Source organism: Canis lupus, chromosome 12, assembly GCF_003254725.2.
Source record: "Canis lupus dingo isolate Sandy chromosome 12, ASM325472v2, whole genome shotgun sequence".
NCBI classification, from domain to species: Eukaryota; Metazoa; Chordata; class Mammalia; order Carnivora; family Canidae; genus Canis; species Canis lupus.
This window is the reverse complement of record NC_064254.1, coordinates 40,134,913-40,154,207: the sequence shown is the minus strand read 5'-3', so window position 1 is coordinate 40,154,207 and position 19,295 is coordinate 40,134,913. Positions and strand designations below refer to the sequence as shown.

At 32.5% G+C, this 19,295-nt stretch overlaps 1 protein-coding gene across 5 annotated transcripts in view; it reads left to right on the top strand.

Annotated features, from left to right (window-relative positions):
* The window catches only part of LOC112658599 (pleckstrin homology domain interacting protein), a 131,716-nt gene that overhangs the window by 56,742 nt on the left and 55,679 nt on the right, over positions 1-19,295 (top strand). For all 5 annotated transcript variants that reach the window (XM_049092268.1, XM_025444822.3, XM_025444821.3 and 2 more), the window contains 4 exons: positions 11,999-12,127; positions 13,459-13,684; positions 17,513-17,650; positions 18,328-18,511. In XM_049092268.1, the coding sequence (XP_048948225.1) occupies positions 11,999-12,127; positions 13,459-13,684; positions 17,513-17,650; positions 18,328-18,511 (677 nt within the window). The remainder of the gene's footprint in view (positions 1-11,998; positions 12,128-13,458; positions 13,685-17,512; positions 17,651-18,327; positions 18,512-19,295) is intronic.

The window sequence follows — 19,295 nt, the reverse complement described above, 5'->3', positions numbered from 1 at the left end:
AAATACAATATAATATAAATAAGAGAGGGATCCCTGGGTGGCGCAGCGGTTTGGCGCCTGCCTTTGGCCCAGGGCGCGATCCTGGAGACCCGGGATCGAGTCCCACATCAGGCTCCCGGTGCATGGAGCCTGCTTCTCCCTCTGCCTATGTCTCTGCCTCTCTATCTCTCTCTCTCTCTCTGTGACTATCATAAATAAATAAAAATTTAAAAAATAAATAAATAAATAAGAGAAATTTTGGAAAATAATGTGAAAAAATTTTAAATATTTATATTTTGGTATTGTACTTTAAAAGTCTTATTGCGCAACAGGATTTGATTCCAGTACCATCATTTTATGTATTTATTAAAGTTTTATTTATAAAACTTATAAGTAATCTTTATGCCTCACATGAGTGGATCTCATGGTCTTCTAACTGAGCTAGCCAGGCACCTACATCCTAATACACTCATTTTAAAATTAAAGCCAAATTAAAGGCATTCTTGTTTTTTTTATCAAATTATAGTATATTAGATATTATTTCAGACCATTCCTCTTCACATTTTGCTTCATATATAGATTTTTAGTATATTTTGCTGGATATTGGAATTGTAATGGTTTAATATCACAGCTTACTGTGCATTGTTAACACATCTCTGTAACCACTGTATGAAGTTTTCCTCAAATACTTGGTTTATCCAGTAATAACATATTTTTAATCTATTTTTATATATCAGAGATAACTTTCAACAAAATAAAAAACTTTTATTTCTATTTCAGCATCTTTAGATTTTTTAAAAATTATTATAGAAACCTCGTAATGAATTATGAAACACTGTGTAGTCAGAGTTATTTTGCCAGAGAAAAATTTCAGAAGTGTCATTTGTGAAATACAGTGGTTTGTGAAAAGAATTCATGAAAGTGATATTATACTTGATTGATAATCATAGTAAAGTTACTTCTGTATAGTCAGAAGTAATAAGATCATTTGGGAAGAATAAGATGCAAGAGTTTTCATTAGTGAAGGAATTAAGTTGGCTGTCTTTATGGATACCTTAGTGTATAAAAAGTAAGAACGAAGATTTGTCAAATTCTCACTCTTCTAAAAAGATTTAATTATTTGGAGTACAATTTTTAGTGACAAATGGATTTCCTTAGTGATATTGTACAGATATGTTTTTAAGAGCAAATAACTTAAGTATGCTGGTAAAGAATTCATTCTTTTTCTATCCTTGTGTTTCTGGTTTGCTCCTTTTTGGGACATCTCTGTTGAATAAAAATATTAGTTGTTTCTTAATTTGTCTTTATAGCTTCAAAAGAAAACAATTTGTGGCCTATACATTTATTAGTGACTTTTCTTAGTAATTTCATATTTTTAAAAGGCATTGGTGTGTTAGTAGAGTGTTTGGAGGGAAAGTTTTCTCTCATACTTGAATACTGCTTTCACCTTTAAGCTACAAAGGTGAATTTTTCCTCATCAGGTAAGTTAATCACACTAATGTTCCACGTTATGTTATAAAAATTGGAATACATTGAGATTGAAGTGATTTGCTCTTAGACCATCATAAATTAGTGAGATAGCCAGAAACAGAAGTCAGCCATATTATATGTATATTCTTTGAAATTAGCTAGGGGATTAGTTACATTACTACTGCCTTAAAAATTGTTTTAATAAGAGTTTTAGAAAAGCTATTTTTCCTGTTTCAAGATATGAAAAGCCTCTAAAGGGCAGAAGAAACAGCTTTAATAATTAACCGCAATAAGTGGAATTGGATGGTGTCCATAAGAATATTCAAATTGAGAAAGACAAAATGTAGACTTAAAGGATTAAAAATATATCCTGCATTTAAAAAACTAGAAAATGAAAAGATCCTCTTTTTAATTTTTCGCAAGAGTTTTAATGACTTCCAAAGTACTTGTACATATTACCTCATTTGGGTCTCATGAAAACTTTGTAATGTAATCATGGTAGATTTTAGATTTTATTACTAGATTTACGAATGGAGTAACCGTGTAGAGATGAATTTCTTTGCACAGGTTTACCTAGGTCACAGTGTATATAAAAGAGTACTTGGGGTTTAGACCCATATTTTTTTGTTCATTGTTACTATGTTAATGCCAGCTCTGGTTAATGATTGACCATTGCACAGCTAACTTCCAGTGCTACCTAGTTAGTGATAGGTCACCAGAAGAAAATGTTTTTATAATAATATTAAAACTCTGAGTATAGAAGTTTTAAGATCTTGTAATTTAGCTTGATGATTTTTTTCTCTCTTAATTTATAAGTTATCTAAGTGCCCTACTTTTTGCTCTTTTGTTCATTTCATTGTTTATCTATGGACAAATGGAAGATAAAGCATCCAGCATTGCTATTAAGAAAATAAAAGCAGTTTGAGAGGGGAGTAGAAGTTTGTGCTCACTGTCCACTCTCCTGAATGTTGACTTTTGGTTATACTAGTAAAAAGTATTTGGCTGTGTAGCACCCGCAACTTTTTGAGTTACTAAAATACCATATAACTTGAAGAAGTACAAGTTCAAACCTTTATATTAAATTGTAGTAGTAATAAGTTCAATCATAAATATTTTTTTAATGCTCTATAGAGGGACTAATTATAGTGCCTTGGAAAATTTAAGGATAAATAATTCTAGTGGAATTCTCCTGTTTAGACTAGAAATGGTGAAAGATTAGATGAAGTTTTATTAAGACTAAGTAATATTTCATGTGACTTTTAAAAATCAAAGCTTACAACTTTGATTTTAAATAAATAAATTCACCGTTAAACCTATAGTTAGAAAATAAGACATGTAAGTTACCTTTAAAATAATAAAAATTTGATATACAAATTCTTTAAAATATAAGTTATTATCAATCATATTTTGAGGATACTGCTTTACTATTGGGTTTTCTTTTTATAATAAATAGATTTTCCATTTGAAATTCATAATACCTTTGCAAGAAGTAATAAAATCACGTAACAAAAATTATGTTGTGTTAATCAGCATTTTACTCTACCTTTCTTATTACAAAAATTAAATGAAATTTTAGAAATTGTCAAAAATTCTGTATTATTGAAAAGCCTTTCACAGGTGAAAAGTTGAGCTTTGTAAATGCCCATGTTTGACATACAGTAATTTTTAAAATAAACTTTTTAATAAAATAATGATACATTTATTAAATTTAAAATATGAGACATTGAGATATTAATACTGCCCTGATAGTCATCATTCTGGTAAATATTTTAATTCTTTTTTCCCTGTATCAAGCCTTGGCTTAAACTTTTTAAAAATCTGAACTCTTTTTTAGGACCACCTAAATTTGTAGACAAGGGTTGCAATTAAGAATTGAGATAAAGATTTTATTACTGGTTTGCTTATATAATCCCCTAATTGATTTCATTTCAGAATCTAACAAATAGATTCTCAATTTGCTAGTGGTATTATCTAGAAAAAGTGATTTACTTATCTTTACTGTTAGATTTCCTCTTAAATCAAGGATCTTAATGATAAAAGGTGGGTGTTGGGTTTGCTTTTGTTATATACAGGAAGTATATGACAAGTGAGGTATGACAAAGCATGAAGTGAAATAGACAATATATGTTTCTTGTAGCCTTCCCACCATTATTTCATCCTTAACTAAAAACAAAGTAATCTTAAAATAAACTTAATAGCATAGTGTATTTGCTGAAAAAATGTATAAGATAGAAACTTTAATCTTGAACCTTCTTATGTCTTTTTTTTTATGAGCCAGATAATGAAACTAAAGAGAATTTTGTAGAGAAGATTATGATAAGACAACTTATTATTTTAAAATGCATATATATAAATTCCAGCTCTTAAGATTTACTTATCTACATCATCTAAAAACTATGTCAGTTATTCATGTTATAGCTGAACAGTCCTTATATAACTTAAGTATTAACGATAAAAGTACATTTAAGTATTTTGTCAAAGGCAGATAGTGTATATTAAGAATAAGTTTAGACTATTTCTAACTTAGCAAGCTAAGTATAGCTTCGTTTTTATAGTTGTTTTAAACTCTACTTTCAATGCTTTCAAACTTCAATTTGATGTTAAAAGGTAGATAAATTATTCCCAGAAGTAACTTGAAAATATGTGCAAACTCAGAATTGAATGTGAAGGATTTTGTAATATTCCAATTCCTTGAAAGAGGTAGGCAAGTTTGGGACTTTAATACAACCAAAAGTGTTCCTAAATACAAAGTTGTTTTATAGCCTTTTTTCCCTTAACACAGTAGAGCTATGTTTTAACTGTAAGTTTAAATGAATGATAAATCATTTTGAAAAGAGACTTTCAAATTTCTTAGTACTAGGCTATTTGATTATTAGATAGTAAGTAAAAGATGTTTGGAGCGAGATTGTAGACCCCACATTAGTAGCTTTCCTCCTGTTTCTGGTGCTTTTGCTTTATCTTTCTTGTTCCCTTTCTTTTCTCTGTATCTATTATTCTAGCTGTGTTTATGACTCTTTTTCCATATCTTTCTGTTTCTGTCAATGTTACTCAAAGCTGTAGTTTGTTGCCTCTTGTCTGGTTTTGATTTTAATTGAAGAGTACAATGTCTCCTTCTAGAAGGCAATTTTACTGAATTTAAGTTTTGCTTTTGTTGTTTCATGAGTAAATTCCAAATGACAATTTTTATTTAATTAAAATTTTCCTTATTTTTATAATTAACCTTTCTTTTACTTGAGATTTTTAAAAAATGTTCCAGTGTCCACTAATCCAGAACAATATATTTCTCCTTGCAACGTTCCAAACAAACAGAGGCTGCCAATCCACCACTCAGAATTTTTGCACATGCATACTTCTGACAAAATGTTCTCAGTGTGACCTCTAATTTCATTTAAGACAATTGTAGCCGCATATATCTAGGAAAGGCAGAAAGAGAAGCTCAAAATAGGTATCTCATATCGTGTTCTCTTGTAAATCAAGATTTCAAGGTAAATCTTTGTTTCTCTCCTTCTCTCCTTCCTTTTTTTCTTTCATCTCTCCATCTCTTTCATTACCTATCTATCTCATCTAACAAGATGCCGTATATCTGCACTCTATGTTAAAAGGATTCTTTGATGCTTCTAGTCCTTGTTTCAGCCTCTCTGGGCAAGAAATTACCTTCAATCTTCTGAGTATAAACTATAGTTATTGTCAGTTTCAGGTTTCTGGGGTTCTCTACATCCTGTCTCTTTCTCATCTTTGGTATCAAAAACATCTTAAAATCATTGCCATGGATGTGAGTTTGTCTCTGTATCTTGTCATCCTGTATTATGTTTAGTGAATTACTTTTATGTAATTCTCTGATATGGTCTATGAGTTACTATCATAAGGGTGTTGAGATTTGATAGTTACACAGGGAAGTGTGTACAATTATACAGAATGTAAACATACAGGTGAAAGACACTTTAAATAGCAAATATTTCAGTGTTTATTTTGTGCATAAACACAAACATGGAAACCACAAGGAACAGTAAGACATGGTCCTTATTTTTAGCCAGCGATGGTAGCACGGTATATGAGAAAAATAATTGCTATATCTGAAGATAGAGGGATCACTTCAGGGTGGATTATCAGAAGACGATTCGTTAAGGAGGAAGAATTAAAATTGTGTGTTGAAAAAATAAAAATTGAGTCAGAAAAAATACTCATTTATATAAATAAGAGGAATATTATAAATAGCAAAGCAGGAAGTGTTAAAAAGTACATACAGGGATCCCTGGGTGGCACAGCGGTTTGGCGCCTGCCTTTGGCCCAGGGCACGATCTTGGAGACCCGGGATCGAATCCCACGTCGGGCTCTCAGTGCATGGAGCCTGCTTCTCCCTCTGCCTATGTCTCTGCCTCTCTCTCTCTCTCTCTGTGACTATCATAAATAAATAAAAATTAAAAAAAAAAAAAGTACATACAGTAATGTAGAAAGTTTGTCTGGAATAGACTTTGAAAGAGTGAATGATAATATGGAAAGCATAAGTTGATGATTTCATGTTATCTTTTTAAGTGTAAAGAATAGTTAACAGAGTGGGATTTTTGGTAAATTATCTTATATTTTGGAAACAAGGGGAAAAGTTTGATTGCCAGCAGTACTATTTCAAGTATGAAGTTGAATAGGTTGGGAAATAACTACTTTTATCAAATCATAATGAAAATTTGTAGGTAGTAGGAAATTTGTGAAAGAAAAACACATTTGTATAGGACTTGGTGTTTTGTGACTGATAGAGGGATTAGGGCTCGATAGTGACAGAAGATTTAATAATTTAAACTGATTAATTAAATTTAAATTAAAGTAATTTAATATGTGGAGAATATTGAGCCTAGCTTGTATTAAAAATATTAATGGAGGGACGCCTGGGTGGCTCAGCAGTTGAGTGTCTGCCTTTGGCTCAGGGCGTGATCCCAGGTCCGGGGATAAGTCCCACATCAGGCCTCTTGTAAGGAGGCTGCTTCTCCCTCTACTATGTCTCTGTTTCTCTGTGTCTCATGAATAAATAATTAAAATCTTTTTTAAAAATAAAATATTAACAGAAATATGAATGATGTGAAAAACTTTTTTTTTTTATTTTATTTGTCTTTGTTTATTGTAGCATTGGATGACCTGTGTGGAAATGGCTAGGCAACACTCGGAAATAGACTACTTAGAGGGTCTAGGAGTAGAAAGAGATCTTGGAGTCTTCCATGTAGAATGCTGTTTACCTCATGGAGATAGAGCAGTATAGAGGGCTTAAAACTAAACTTTTAGAAGTAGTCCTATTTCTTCACTAGGGAATGAAGAAAAGATCCAAATCTCTTGAGAATATATTAGAAAGGTACATGCTAATATCATGTTGCAGGCCAAAGGAGGAGAATAGATTACAAGGAGGACTGATTAATAAAATTGCAGCCTTCAGTGAAATTAGAATAGAGGTGAACAGAATGCTATTAAATTGAAGATGTTATTTATTTTGATAATAAATGTTCTTTTGATGAAAATTAGAGCTGATTCTTCAAAATCACTTTTATATATTGGTTCTACCAAGCCAGTTACAGCAACTTCCTTTTTTACATAAATTTACTTATGTTGGCAGTACTTAAATAGCTTCCTTTAATTAATATGTAATGATGTTAACTATAAATTAAAGAATCTTCAATATTAAAGGAAACATTCATTTACTAATGGTCTTTTAAGATAATTTGATGACACCCAGACTATTGGAGTGTAGAAAACTTCCCTTAAGATATATTTTTTGTTTACACTGTAACTACCATAATTGATTAGAAAGTAGTAAAAGCATATTTTAATCTGTATGACACTATCTTCAGTATCTAGTGCACTTTCTTAATTAAATTTATTTCTCCCCAGGTAGATAAACTTTGAAAGTTCTTTATACTTAAGGATTTTATAAGGGTAATTCTTAGCATAAATTCCATTTCCCCACTGTTTTATTCTTGGGATATGAGTCTATATATACTCACAGAATAGTGAGGGTGTTCAGAATTTTAAATTATGGAGAATTTTCTAGGTAGGATGCACCCGTCTAAACAGTTATACATATATATATATTATTTAAGATGTAATATATATATGTATATATATATTATTTAAGATGTTATTTGGAGAGAACACGGGTTCATGCCCTAGCTAGGGTGACACGAGGGGGTAGGCAGAGAGAATTGCAAGCTGATTCCTCACTTAGCACAGTGCCCGACGCAGGGCTCAGTCTCATAACTGAGACCAAGACCTGAACCAAAATCAAGTCGGATGCTTAATCAGCTAAACCACCCAGGTGCTCCAGGCTCGTTCGTTTTTTAAAAATATACCAGTGTTGGGGTATCTTGGTGGCGCGGTTGGTTAAGTGTCTGCCTTTAACTCCGGTCATGATCCTGGGGTCCTGGGATCAAGCCCCACATAGGGCTCCCTGTTCATTGGGGAGTCAGCTTCTCCCTTTCCCTCTGTCCCGACCCCCCAGTCATGTTCTCTCTCTCTCAAATAAAATCTTTAAAAAAAAAAAAAAGAAAAGAGAGAGACAAAAAAACTGACCCTGGTCACAGACATAGAATAATTCCTTAACAAGGTGATTCTGCTTAAGATAGCCTATGTTCTGGGCAGCCCGGGTGGCTCAGTTGTTTAGCGCCGTCTTCAGCCCAGGGCCTGATCCTGGAGACCTGGAATCGGGTCCTACATCGGGCTCCCTGCATGGAGCCTGCTTCTCCCTCTGCCTGCATCTCTGACTCTCTCTCTTTTTCTCTCTCTCTCTGTTTCTCATTAATAAATAAATAAAATTAAAAAAAAAAAAAAAGGATAGCCCATGTTCCTAATTTGTATTGGGTTTCTCTAGGATTACATACCTCTCATATTCACCTTGAATGTGTGTTCCTCATGATTGATGTAACTTAGATCCTGTATAATTTTAGTCTACATTCTAGTGCTTTTAGAATCTAGTGCTTTTGGAATCTCATTTCCAGATTTGTCCAATTCTTCCAAAATGTCTTCCTAAATATCAGGTATTAGAATTTTAGAAAGGGATAGGACTCTGATGATATTTGGATTATTTCTATCATTTCACAGAAGATTAGGTGATTTGCCCATTATCAGAGAAGTCTCTTAGGTCTTAGACCTCATTTGAGTTATTCATCTTTCTGCTTCACAAAAATTACATTAGAAGCTGTGACAGTATATTCTGCCTTGAAAAAGGTACTAGTATTCTTCATTAAATATGACATCATCATCATCAAAGCTCTTAACTCATTAGGTTCTGTATTTTTTCAAATTCATTGTACACCTCTAAATTATTAAGATTTTGCTACTCATTTCTTGGAAATATTTATAGAATTCTTTAGTCAGTATGAGAATCTCCCTACAAAAGAATTATTATTATTTTAACTCATCCAATCCTTTCATCTCTTGTTTTAAAAATAAAATAACTGTATCATAATTGCTGAATAAATTTTTTATTTTTGCACTTATTGGTAAATAGCATGGCCCAGATTTTCTCAGCTTTTCTTATTGTGATTTAATGTGTATGAGTTTTATTGTGTGGTCTGTTTTTACATATGTCCCAAATGTTTCTTAAGCATGCTTAATTTTATGAGAGGTAGTTCATCTAAAATTCACTTTGAAAATTTATCATTAGTATTTCCTTTCTTTCTAGTTTTAAGATTTCATTTATTTAATTGAGAGAGAGAGAGAGAGCCGGAGGAGGAGCAGAGGGAGAGGAACAAGCAGACTCTGTGCTGAGGGCGGAGCCAAACACATAGTTCAATCTCAGGACCCTGGGATCATGACCTGAGCTGAAACTAAGAGTGGGGATGCTTAACCTGCAGGGTCACCCAGATTCCCCTTCATCCTTTTGGTTTTTGAATATAAGCTTCATTGTTTTTTAATTATATATAAATATTCAAAAGTGCCTTCAGTAGTAAATTTTTTTCTTTGGGAATTCTCCTAAATACTTTAAACTTGATTTGGTGAAATCATTTCAGAAAGAAATACTTAACTTTCTTTTTTGGTTGGCTTAATCACAGCATAATCATAAAAACAGTTACAGTGTATTTATTTATAAAAGGAAAATAAAATATTTTTCTACTTTGTATCAACTGGAAAGCCTAGTCTGCATTTTGTAGTTACGTTTATTATTGGAGGAGCCATTACTAAAGATAAACTTAGCATTTTAATTAATAAGGTTATGGACAACTTTTCTAATTGATTCATGAGTAGATTCTTTCAGTGCCTCCTTTAATGAATAATGGTTAAGCCAAATAATGTGCTTTTACTTTTTTCTGATGTTCTGGAAATAAACTTTTATTTTGTCCATATAAAAATCACTTCGAAGTTACACAGGTGCCTTATACCAAGAAAATTGATACTAGCCTGCCATATTCAAACGTCATGTGTTATATAGGAAATGCAGTGATCTTCAGTAAGATTAATCTTTTCTTTGCTTTTTTAAAAGTTTTCTAAGTTCCACATCTCCTATTCTTTTAGAGATCTACTATAAATTTGGCAACATTAGTAGATAGCATAGAAATAGGGTTGATTAATCCTCATATAGTCACCCCACACAAGAAAAGGAGAAAATGCAGCACAATGTTGCCTAAACATCAATGAAGGATATCATACTTGTGAACATCTTTCTAAAATCCTTTGTCATTGCTGAGTCAGACTTCTTTCAGATCTCTTCCTCTCTTCTACTCTGTACTTAGAATTGTAAACATAGGCTTATAATAATACCATTACATTTCTGGAAGTATTTATTAGAGTAGATTTATAAGTTGTTGCTTTTTTGTTTTTCATCTTTTGTGAAATTTTGAACTGAGATAAAAACATCTAACACATAACCAAGGCAATTTGAATTCTTAATCTTGAATTTTTTATGTAAAATTCTATCTAGAGGTAAACTTTTTTCAAGTGGCTACTTATTTACAACAGTTCATGTAATTTTTATTTTGCCTAGAAAACATTGAAAGAGACCTGAATCCTGACATTCCTGCAGTTTTAGTCTCTCATGTTTGGCAAATACCAAGTTATACTTATCTACTAATACTTGTGTGCTAATTGGGAGAAATAGTTGTATACTTTCTCATTTTTTAACAGTTTTAAGCTAGGGTTGTAATCTTTTCCCTTTGTCTGCTGTCTTATCCTCCAACTTTCTTCACAACTGAGAAATGATCCTGTTTCACTTATGACTCATTTTCTTGTTTGTATGGTAAATCTTTAAGTGTATTAGTCATCAGATAAGTTTACTGATTTTCTTGCATATGATTAATTTTAAGGAAAGTTATTCTTATTTCTTTTCTATTATTATCACTTTACAAAATACCATTAATAACACCAGTGCACTCTTTCCTTCTTTTCAACATGCTAAAGGAAAACTAGTTTTCTTTTTGAGTCAATCCCATTTGTGATAATATATTAACTTTTTAGGCAGAGCCCTTTCTTTTAGAGTGATAGTTTCTCTTTTGACCAAAATGAAAACTTTCCTTAAGAAATCAACTATTCTTCTTCTAAATTTTAATTTCACTTCCATATTGTGAACTGCACATCCATTCCTGTGCCATTTTTTAACACTAACGAAAGAAAATTACCACTTCTCTCTTTTCAAAGCATTTCCTGGAATATTGGGATATTGCTAGTAAAATTCAATTGTTCTAGATCAGTGGATACCGGAACAGAGAGGAGGTATTTCTTACCTGATAATGTGTGTGTGTTCCGATTCTGCTAATCCAGAAATCCAATCGCATTTGTTGAAAATCATCCTTAGTTGTTATTTGTTAGGGAGTCAACTCCCTATTTTAGTTGTTTTCTGAAATTCAGTCCCTAGATGTGCTTTAGATAGGCTAGAACTTTTACCTCTTTCAGAACACTGCTAAAGAAGTTTTCAACTGGAACATAGTCTGAAGAAGCACTGAGAGCAAAAAAAATTCAGAGTGGTGATTGGCCACCTCTGTTTGATTGACAGGTTGCAGGGAGAAACCCATTCGTTCTGGATTAATGGAACTGGAAAACAGAAAACAATTATCAGGTAAAAAAAACCTTTTCTTTAACCTTTGAAATTCACCATTTAAAAGATGAGTCAGACCATCAAGGGAATTTATTACCAAAAAGAAAAAAATTAGTGTCTTGTGAGCAATGATCTCTGGCTACTTCTTCCAAGAGTTAACAAAAAAATCGCTACACATTGTCAGCCTTTGCCGAAAGGGCTTGATTAAATGCAGATAAGATGGAATGTAAGGTGCAATTACATTGTAAATGTGGCTTAAAGACATGAAGCAGAATTCTATGGGTGGGGGAAATTGATGTTCTATTTTCTGAATTTTGTCTGGTCTGTGTGTGCATAAAAAGAATACTTTGTTTTTCAAGGCTGTTAATCTGGCACTTTTCATGAATATTCACAAAAATTTTGTTACTATACTGTGTTATACATAATCTTCACTTCATTGGGATGTATACTTCTACATCTTTACCATAAAATTTTAATAACAGTAGTGACCAGTTCTTTATATTTTAATGGCAACTTTCTCATTGTTGGTTAAATATATTTCAGATTGAAGGCCAAGGACATGGTGCAGTATTTGACTGCAAATGCTCTCCTGATGGTCAGCATTTTGCATGCACAGACTCTCATGGACATCTTCTAATTTTTGGCTTTGGCTCCAGTAGTAAATATGACAAGGTAGAGTATCATGATTCTGTATGGGTTTTTTTTGGGGGGTTTTTGGGTTATTTTGTTTTAAATCCATGGATGGTTAGGGGTTGTATTTCTTCAGGGGTGGATAAGCATCATTTATGCTTTCAACCTCAAACTTGAAGAATCAGTCATATTTTAAGTATTCTAGGGACTTAAGTTTTAGAGAGAGGGTATATACAGCAGTTGTTAAATTCCTGTTCTCTGTAATAGACATTAGATGATAATTAGATCTTATTTAATCTTTACTTAGCCTGCTAGAGCAATGTACATTGTAATTCTAAAGCCAAGGATGGGAGAGATAGTCCATAGAGAGACTCTGAAATTATGTAAAATGTTTTATTTATATGGATAAAATATATTTATCTGGGTATAAATCTGTGACTTTCATGTGGTTCTCAAAAATGTATGGCCTACTGATGGTAGCTAATATTTTTAAATACTAAAGAGCCTTATAGTGATTAAAAGACTTAAAAATTGAACAATTCATAGTTTAAGAAATTCCAAATAAACCTATAAAATTATGAAGCTACAGATGTGTCAGGTATGAGTTCACATTAATCATTTTGTGTCATTTCACAAAATGTAGAAAATGCTCATCAACTGTTAGAAAACCACACCATGTTGATTTTTATGTTAATATTATATAAGTCCCATTTATTGAATACTTTAGGGGTTTTCTTAAATTGTATAAGGGATTTCATTAGAGTTTAATTCAAAGAATAAGTTAATTGAATGATTTCCCTTTCAAAATGCTAAAACAGACAATTAGTATGTTTAATAGTTTAAAAAATAAGATAATGGTAGCTCTATGAAAGTAGTAGTAGTACTGCTGAATGATTTATACCTAGATTTGATTTTACCATTTAATTTGAAATTACACAACTTTAATTATCATGTTAGTGTTTTATGTATGCAATCTTTTGTTACAGAGAAAATTCAAAGCAACTGCTTTTCTGATCATGAAATTTAATGTAGGAGGGACGCCTGGGTGGCTCAGCAGTTGAGCATCTGCCTTTGGCTCAGGGCATGATCTCGGAGTCCCGGGATTGAGTCCCACATCAGGCTCCCTGCGTGGAGCCTGCTTCTCCCTCTGCCTGTGTCTCTGCCTCCCTCTCTCTCTGTGTCTCTCATGGATAAATAAAATCTTTAAAAAAAAATTAATGTTGGAATATAGTAAAGACTTATCATAAACTCAAAGAATATTCTTTTATGTTGTTGTTTAATACCATGATTTACATTAAGACATTGCCTTCCATTAGAAATTTAAAGTGATAAATTTTTTTTTTCCAATCTTCTGTGGACCTTTCTTTTTTCAGATAGCAGATCAGATGTTCTTTCACAGTGATTATCGGCCCCTTATTCGTGATGCCAACAATTTTGTATTAGATGAACAGACTCAGCAAGCACCTCATCTCATGCCTCCCCCTTTTTTGGTTGATGTTGATGGTAATCCTCATCCATCAAGATATCAGAGATTAGTTCCTGGTCGTGAAAATTGCAGGGAAGAGCAACTCATCCCTCAAATGGGAGTGACTTCCTCAGGTAAGTGCTTATTTTCATAGATAATCAAATTTTCCATTTCTAATGATGTCTTATAAAATTGCCAATTGGTAAAGCTTTGTTATTGTTTTGAACAAATGAGAAGTAAAATGATTTTTAAATCTTAAAAAATTTTTCTAATGTCCTTTGAATAATGCTGAAGTATGTACTACAGGATAATTAAGGAACATTGGAGAGTTAAAGCAATAATCTTGGTCATTTATTTATTCATCTTTTCTGTGACACCTAAACTGGTATTCAGTAGTGAACTAATCAGACACCTTCCTTGTTTTCATGGAGTAAGAATAATAAACATAATTATAAACAAATAGTTAAAATTTGTGATAAATCTTATTAAAGGGGATAACTTATGATGTGAAGAGAAAATAAGACTAGATAGCCTATTCATATTGAAGATTGTTTTAAGAAGTGATCAACTTTTAGAATTTTAAGTAAGATAGGGATGAAAGTGTTGAGAGCTTTTTTAGTGAAATAATGGAGGGCAAAAGTCAAATTAGTTGAAGAATTGAAAGGGAGTTGAAAGACTAGAAAAATTTATGAGAGGGGCCTGGGTGGCTCAGTCCATTAAGCGTCCCAACTCTTGGTATCAGGTCAGGTCATGATCTACAGTCATGGGATTGAGCCCTGAGTCAGACTCCACCCTCATTGTGGAGTCTGCTTCAGATTCTTTCTCACTCTCTCTCTGCCCAAACCACTCGTGCTCTCATTTTTTCTGTCAAATAAATTTTTTTTAAAGAGAAAAATTTATGAAAATATTTTAAGTTCTGAACTCCAGCATAATGAACAGAACTTCTAAGTAGATGGAAAGGATACATATGGGATGTAATATATAATGAATAACTTTTAAATAATGAATTTAGATTCCGTAAGTTGTGCAGAAAAACCATCTCACTGTATTACAGAGAGCCCATCTCTTATTTTCCTTTAAGGATTGGGCATGAAATTGCAATGAAGATGAACATATTGGATAGGAGGGGCTGCTCCTGACAGTGGCCATGCCCATTCAGGATGGAGGGTTAGGAGAAGCATTGGAAGAATAGTTGCTGCTGCTACTTGTGGAGAGTAATACAATCTAATAGACCTGAATGTCTGGAGTATGTGAAATTAAAATGTCTCATACTACATGGACATAGCATGAACTCAAAGACTCTAAGAACAAGTGATACTATTCAAGAACTCTAGGCAGGTATTCAGACTAGAGAAGTCTCAATTATTTAGAGAAGTCTTGATTATAGGACTAAAATTAAGATAAATGTCTTTAGTCTCTGAGGGGAACTGGGAAGTATCAGATCTTGCCCAGGTCTCGAAAATAGGTACCTACGTTGAAATTTCGGGCACAAGGAAATGAGGAAAGGACTCATTAAAAATATCAGTGCTACTTAATTTTCATAGTTATTACATTTTTCCTCCATTTAACTTTTGTATAGGACTTTCAGAAATAATACCTCGTATGATAATCCTTATTCTAAAAGTTGAGAAAATGAAAATTTAATATAAGTCTGTTCTAGTTAAAGTGCACAGAACCACAGGGAATCAAATGCAGCTCTGACTCTTAGTCCATTGTTCTTTCTTCCGTATCTGATCTTGAAAAGGAATTAGACACCATCTATTAGTACAGGACCATAAGAGAACCTATAGCAATGATAATGGCTTCAAGGTAAAGTCATACAGTTTTTAAGTATTTTAGGTCAGAGAATTCAAGGTAAACATCAATTTCTTTCATTATTTTTGATTTAACCAAGCAAAATATAAGACAGAAGAAAGATACTTTTTAAAAAATCTTCAGCATCATTTGTAACTATTTTTCTATTTGTAAATCTAGATCTATGGTAAAATTTATTTTGGGAAATCCCTTAGAATTAAGTAAAAATAGATGATGCGTATTGTAATGCTTGAACTCAGTTTTATTATATTTACACTGTTACATTTATATTTGAATGCTTCATCAGTTGTAACTTGAGCAATATCAGATTAGTCACTGATGTATAAACATGAGCTGTTTCCTCAGCATCCTAACAGGAAGGAAGCAGTCACAGGCATCTTAACTTTTACCTCTACTTTTACCACTCTCTAGCTTTGTGACCTTGGACAAGTTATTTTTATCTTATTGAATTTTAGTCTTCTCTTATAAAATGAAATAACATTATGTGCTTAGTACCTGTAATTTTCCCTTAGATCTTCCTTACTAATTCTTCGTTTCAGAATCTCCTTTGTATCTTTTCTTAGCCCACTCTAAATGTCTGATATCATCACATCATTTCTTATATACCCACACACCTGATATTAACTGCTCCCTTCTATCATGGCAGTGCTTTCATATATTTTATAACACTTACATGGTTTTTTTATTCATTCAGCAGAATTGAAAATTTTTATATGCCTAGCATTATGCTAGACTTAGAATACTAAATAAGGCAATCATGCTTTTGTGGAACTAACTAGTGGGCTTCCTTTTTATTTTGGCCTGAGTACTAATATGTATATATTGTTTGAGAAAATGAAGGAAGATAGCACTAATTCAGGGGTAGTCTGGAAAGATTTCACAGAGGAAATATAGGGATGCCATTTTAGTTGATGCTTGACGGATAAGTTGGTGTTTATCATGTTTATACTTGAATTGTGAGTATTGTGGTTAAAAGCTCCAAAGCATGAAAGTTTTCATCCAGTTAGGAGAGCAGAAGAGTCAGGTAGTCCCATATGACTGATACAGGTGAAAGTTAATGCTGGAAAATTAGGGTGAGTTAAAACACACCAAGTTCCTCCCTACCTCAGAGTCTTTGTTCCAACTCTTGCATTCTATCTGAAGTGTCTTTTTTCTTGCTCTTCACTAATTCTTCTTTTTCTTCAAGTCTTAGCTCAAATTCTATCTTCTCAAAGACAGCTTCTTTGACTTTTTCTGTCTCACTGTAAGTGTTCCTATCTCTATTCTCCATTTTCTCCAACATCATCTTTCTTTTAAAAAATGATTTTATTTATTTATTTGAAAGAGATTGAGCAAGAGAGAGAGAGAGAGAGAGAATGTGTGTGAGCTCCAGCATGAGTGGGGGAGGAGCAGAGGGGGAGAAGCAGACTCCCCGCTGAGCAGGGCACCCAACATGGGGCTCAGTCCTAGGACCCTGAGATCATGATGCAAGCTGAAGGCAGATGCTTAACTGACTGAGCCACCCAGGCAACCCTCTGTCATCATCTTTTAACATTTTTCAGTTTGCATTTATATAAGGGTTTATTGTTTAATTCTCCCATTAGAATGTTAGCTGCATGAAGTCAAGGACCTTATTGTCCTGTACACCACTGCAACTTTACTCCATAGTTCCTAACATGTAATAGACCATCAAGAATTTGCTTAATAAATGAAATAGTAAAGGTTTGGTTTCATTTTGTTTTTTGAGAAAGTTGGTTATCAGATTTGCCTTTTTTGCCAAAGAAACTGATCTAAGATGAAATTCCACTTTTGTCATTTATTAGATACGTGACTTTGAGTAGTTATTTTGGTTTTCTTATTGTAAGTGGAATTAATACTACATATCTAACTGCATTATTGTGGGGATAATATGAGTGCCTGAACCATAAGTACTTGGTAAATCTTAATCCTTGTCATTGTTGTTTGTAATAAGGTTAACATATTCCTGGTTGTGTGTGTATGTATGTATATTTTACTGCTATCATTTCAAAGTTTATCATTTTAGATCTTTTTAGGTCTTTTACTCAAGTAAAATTTATATTAAATTTGAACTCAAAGTGAGTTTAATTAGTAAAATGGTTTGACTAGTGGGCTAAAATATTCTTAGCATTTTGTGTGGTATTATATAGGACTGAACCAAGTTTTAAGTCAGCAAGCAAACCAGGATATTAGCCCACTGGATAGCATGATTCAAAGGCTACAACAGGAGCAAGACCTGAGACGTTCTAGTGAAGCAGGTATCAGTAATACCAGCCGTTTAAGTAGAGGTAAGCATTGATTGCCTCAAGTGAAATATTTTTAAAATTGTAATAGTTTAATCCCCCATTGGTAAAGAAGTGATTAAACAAAGTATGGCACATCCATAAAATGAAATATTAGGCTGCCAGAGTGACATCTTTTAAAAAATACGTAATGCCTAAGAAAATGTTCGTAATATAAGGTTTCGAACTGTAGACAATGAATCTTTAAATATGTATATCCTTTCAGATTCCTATAGTAAACATGTAGAATCTAGAAAAACTTTGAAAATAAATTTATTCAATAATGTATGGAATATACACCACATTCTCCTGTATCTCACTGCTCTTATTGTCACATATTATTTTCAGAGAAAAGTTAAAGCAAATTTATGAGCCACAGACATTCTTGGGTTTGTCTGTTTTTGCTTCTTATATCGTTTTCCCAAAATAAAAACCGTTTTTTAAGAAATTAATGATTTTTTTAAGAATTATTTTACATGAAAAAAATGTTACTCATTAGTTTAGCTAATTAACTGAATAGCCATGTTTTTTCATTAAATTTTTGCCTGTGGTTTGGTTCCTAATTTGGTAATTTAATTAATTTGCCATAATGCGACATTTCATGTGAAAGATAATGTAGATTTTATTTTCTTTTATAAACTAATGTTTTTAAATAGAACTTACTATATTAATTTTTCATTTAGGCTCTGTAAGTTCTACCTCAGAGGTTCATTCACCACCAAACGTAGGACTAAGACGTAGTGGGCAAATTGAAGGTGTACGGCAAATGCACAGCAACGCACCAAGAAGTGAAATAGCCACAGAACGAGATCTGGTAGCTTGGAGTCGAAGGGTGGTGGTACCTGAGCTATCAACTGGTATAGCCAGGTAAGGGGAGTTGTTAAATTTTATGTACCACTGTTGTTTATGTTCATTATTTTGAATTATAACCTTCAAAGTACCGTTTTAGGTTTGTAATTTATTTTAAATTTATCTGAAGAGCTAGTATTTTAAACTAGTCATGGCTGGAAGAAAATTAAGTTTCAGTTAAGTCCTGTTCTAGAATGTTTCATGTAAAAGATATGGATGGGAGGGGATGTATTAAGGTGAGTAGCATATTTAAAACTTAGTTTATCTTGTTTAACTGTGTCTTAAAACACATTTCATGAATTTTTTTATAATTTTTTATAGATCTTACCATGTCATATTCAGATACATCATAGTGAAAATATGTGATATTATTTATTGGTAACACATTATAGAAACATTTTTTATATACTGAAATAATTCTTTAATGATATTTGAATGTACACATTTATAAATTAAATATTGATTTGATATTAATTCTATTCTCAAGGTCCATGTTGTGAAGGAACTTTTATATTCATAACTTAGTAATGCAGTATTCATGAATGTGGTCCATGTGAACCCAACTAATAACTATGGTTGACCCTTGAACAACATGGGAATAGGGATGCTGACCCTCTGCACAATTAAAAATTTGCATATAACTTTTGCCTACCCAAAAACTCAACTGCTAGTAGTCTCATATTGACTGGAAGCCTGATAACAAACAGCAAACACATATTTTGTATTTTATATGTATTTATATGTATTCTTCCAATAAAGTAAGTTTGAGAAAAAAATGTTACTAAGAAAATCGGAAGGAGAA